Source organism: Marmota monax, unplaced genomic scaffold (genome assembly GCF_021218885.2).
Source record: "Marmota monax isolate L192 unplaced genomic scaffold, Marmota_monax_Labrador192_F-V1.1 WCK01_AAM20220418_F8-fsc00075, whole genome shotgun sequence".
NCBI classification, from domain to species: domain Eukaryota; kingdom Metazoa; phylum Chordata; class Mammalia; order Rodentia; family Sciuridae; genus Marmota; species Marmota monax.
The window spans coordinates 2,460,923-2,464,922 of record NW_026694772.1 but is presented as its reverse complement, the minus strand read 5'-3'; the positions used below and the strand labels follow the sequence as shown (position 1 = coordinate 2,464,922).

The window sequence follows — 4,000 nt, the reverse complement described above, 5'->3', positions numbered from 1 at the left end:
TACTTGTAATGTCAAAATAGACAGCATTTCCAATGTAAATTCATTTTTCTTTTGAGTTTCAAATACCACAAAATTGATAAAAGTATTTCAAAAAAACCCCAACCAATATAAATACTTGTAATAAAATGTTTAACCTGGGGGGAAAGACATGGTCATAATACCTGCCTTTCCTATTTCATGAGGTTCTTATAAAAATAGAACACAATAATGTAAATAAAAGAATTTGAGTTTCAAAGTGCCACTTTTATTTTAGTTTGTCAACGTCACCAGATATGGGGAAGTCCATAAGGCTGGTTTTCCATTATCATTGTAGTCCAAGGTGAGTTAGTCAAAGAGGTATTCTGCCATGCTATCTTCCAGGGCTCTCATCTTGTTTCCCAGAATGAAGAAATAGTAAACATTTGTGTATTATGGTAAACTATAAGTTTTCAGGTAAAGTTGAGGATCCCTTTGTTTTAATACATGCTCAATCCCATTCCTTTTACTTCCTCAGAGGCACTTTGTGACCAGTGAATGGTCACAAAGACCCCATGAAATCCTTCCACACCATCCTAATCCTCCTGCACCCATTGTTTAGAAAGGAAGATTAATGTGTTTTCCAGGGGCCCGTGGAATACCTTTTCTCTCCACCTGTGGAGATATGAGCAGCCTGTGGATGGGACATAGGTGGATAGACAGAATCCTGGATGCATGGGGATCTGCCCTCATTCTCAAAATGAGAGTTACACACATACACACACACAAACTCTACTGGACACTTTCATTTCCTTAAGAACCAAAAAATAACTTTATTGGAAGTTAACAATCAAACTGAAAGGCCCAAACTGAAGGAAACTTGCCGAAAAGGCAATATGTAGGCCTGGCCTGGTGACCCACCGGGCAAGACTCCCTGGCATGGGCTGGGGTACAGTCCTGTTCAGTTGTTGTGGTGGCTGTGGCCCAGGGTGAGCCAGTCAAAGAAGAATTCAGCCAGGTGGTCTTCTGGGGCCTCCATCCTGCACAGGTTGGTCAGGTAGTCGCCCAGCTCACGGATGATCAAGACCTGCTGATGCAGAAAGTGGCGCTGCAGGAAGTGACAGAGGTGGGGGTCCCCCTTTTCAGTGCCCAGGCGGTGCAGCTCCAGGAGGCTCTGGTTTATATTCTTCTCCAGGTGCAGGGCGCACTCCATGGCCTGGAGGCTGCTCTGCCAGTCGTCACGATCAGGCTTGGTGATGTTACGGAGGTGGACACGGCCTCCACGCTGGTTCTGCAGCTCCATCAACTTCTCAGCACGATCTCTCCACTCATGCGAACGATGCAGAAAGAAGCTGGAGAAGTGCTCCAGGGCCACTTCGTGGCGGTCACAGTAGAAGGCCATGGACAGGTACACGTAGGAGGCATACAGCTGCAACTGGATCTGGCTGTTGATGGCGGCCTCGCATTCCGGGTGATAGTTGTGGCGCACCTGCGATGGCTCTGTGAGGGCCATGGAGGGCAAAGGCTGCTGAAAGACACAGACGGTGGTAAAAGGAGAAATCAGTGGTGGCTGTGGAGCCCGCTAGGGGCCCCCAGGGTGGGTGAGGGCGGGTTAACCGGGGAGGGTAGGCTGGTCACGGTCCTTGTCAAACCCACCTCAGGCAGAATCTAAGCGGATAATGGTGGACAATGGTGCCAGTAATGGCGGCAGGAAGTGAGCAATAGAGGCAATGGGATAGAAAACCTTGAAGCAACGTAGGTGGTCAGGAGCGGCACTGTAAAGTCGAGTTCCATCAGCAACTAGGGCAACTCTGTGCTGACCCTATGACCTATATAATATTTTTATAAGTTATTTATGAATACAAGGGTAAGTTTTTGTGTGAATCACCTGAATAGATTCAGGGATAGAGGGTGGACAGGGTGGGGGCAGAGAATGCTAGTGCAGAGTTCCATCAGCAACCCAGGCAACACTGCTCTGAGCATTCCCAGAGTATCTAAAAAGAAAAATAGCTCTAATGAGATATAATTTATACCCCTTGGAAAAATCACCCTTGGAAAGTAAACATTTCCATGACTTTTAGTACATTCCTGGTGCTTTTCCACCACCACCAAAATCTCATTTCAGAACTTTCTTATCACTCTAAGATAAAATCCCCTATCCATTAGCAGTCATTCTCCATCTTGCCTCTCCTGCAATTCTGGCAACCACTACTGTAATTTCTGTTTCTATAGATAACCTTATTATGGACATTTCATATAAATGGAATCATAATACATGTGGCCTTTTGGGCATGACTTCTTTGACTTTGCATGATTTTTATTCTGCATCCCCCCCTTTTTTTGTTTGTTTGTTTTGGTATCAGGGATTGTACTCAGGGGCATTCAACCACAGAGCCACATCCCCAGCCCTATTTTGTATTTTATTTAGAGACAGGGTCTCACTGAATTGCTTAGAGCCTCACTGAGTTGCTAAGGCTGGCTTTGAACTCATGATCCCACTGCCTTAGCTGCTGGGATTACAGGTGTGCGCCACTGCACCAGCTATTTTGCATTCCTTTTATTGGTGAATAATATTCCATTGTATGGATATATCACATTTTATCTATCCTTTCACCAGTTGATAGACATTTGGTTTTATTTCCATTTTCTGGCTATTATGACAAATGCTGCTATGAATATTTATGTACAAGTTTTTACGTGAACATATTTTCAATTTTGTGGAACTGCTGTAGTATTTTCCAAAGTGGCTACATCATTTTACATGGCCACTAGCAATGTATGAATATTCTATCTGAAATTTTGAAAGGGACTGCATTGGATCTGTAGATAATTTGGGAGATTGTTGACATCTCAATACTATTAACTTTTTCAATGCATAAACATGGGATAACTTTCCATTTATTTAAGTCATGGATCTTTTTAAATGTAGATTATTTAGACTGGGGTCAAAATTCTGAATTTCTAAACATCGCAGGTGATGTCAATGCACACTCTTGAGTAGCAATGCTCTAAAAGGGAGGAGTAGGCCTCCATCCCTTATCAAGGTTTAGAGATAAGGAAGACACATACCTTGGTCTCTACAAACACAAATGCCTGTCCTAACCTTGAAAAGAGTGCTTATGTCAGTTACACTAGCTGTGGATGAAAGGTTTCAAAATTTAAAAAAAAATGTTTATTGCATGTCCTTTTTAGAGTAGTCTTCTGGATTATCTCCGCTTCTCACTCTCTGAGCTATTTTATAACTCTAAATTATAGAAAACTAATAATAATGCAAATCAATCTTGTCCGCAGGCATGTAATTAATTCTTGACTCATTTTGCATCTATTTGTATACTTGTTTCAGCATTTCTCTTGCCTATATATGCATAGTTCTTAAACCATTTGTAACATCTTACTGGTTTTTTCATTAATACATCTTTCACATGTATATATTTTATATTTATATAAGAGTCATCATTTTACTCCTTGCTTTTAATTATCTTTTAACACTCCTCATTCTCATACCTACTCCACCAGGAATACAGAGCTCATGGGAGGTGGTTAGCGAATAAAGTACTTTTATGATTTGCTCGTTAGAGGTATGATTCCATATTACCATTTGGGAAGTAAAGGCAAAGAATTCTTGACTGCAATATAGGCTGTGAAATCATGGCATTTCTTGGGAGGAGAAGGTAGGGGTACTTTGGGGATGCAGGGAATTAGTGAGAACCAGCAGAGGACAGAGATATTTAGAGAGCAGGCCATAGGATTAAATTAAGTAATCATAACAAATAGATACATAGTCAGTGTTGGGTAGAGGCTGGTCTGGTACACATTGGAGAGGGCAGAGAAGTAGGGGTAACAAGTAAAGACCTTCAGATAACTGGAATCCACTGACAACCAGCAGAGTGATGAGAGCTTCCAGACAGAGAAAGTAGTTAGCAGAATTTAGAAGAGTAAAGGGTTGACAGACTCACATAGGAATTTGACAGGCTGCGATGCATGATCTAGGAAGGAGGTAGAAACCTGAGCTTTCAGAGCCATCAGCACTTTTATGCATCCTAAA

At 42.1% G+C, this 4,000-nt stretch overlaps 1 protein-coding gene across 1 annotated transcript; it reads right to left on the bottom strand.

The window, feature by feature from the left end:
- Positions 1-916: 916 nt before the first annotated feature.
- On the bottom strand, positions 917-1,471 carry LOC124079660 (ferritin heavy chain-like). Its single transcript, XM_046425336.1, has one exon. The coding sequence runs from the start codon at positions 1,466-1,468 to the stop codon at positions 917-919; it is 552 nt and encodes a 183-aa protein (XP_046281292.1). The 5' UTR covers positions 1,469-1,471.
- Positions 1,472-4,000: the final 2,529 nt, after the last annotated feature.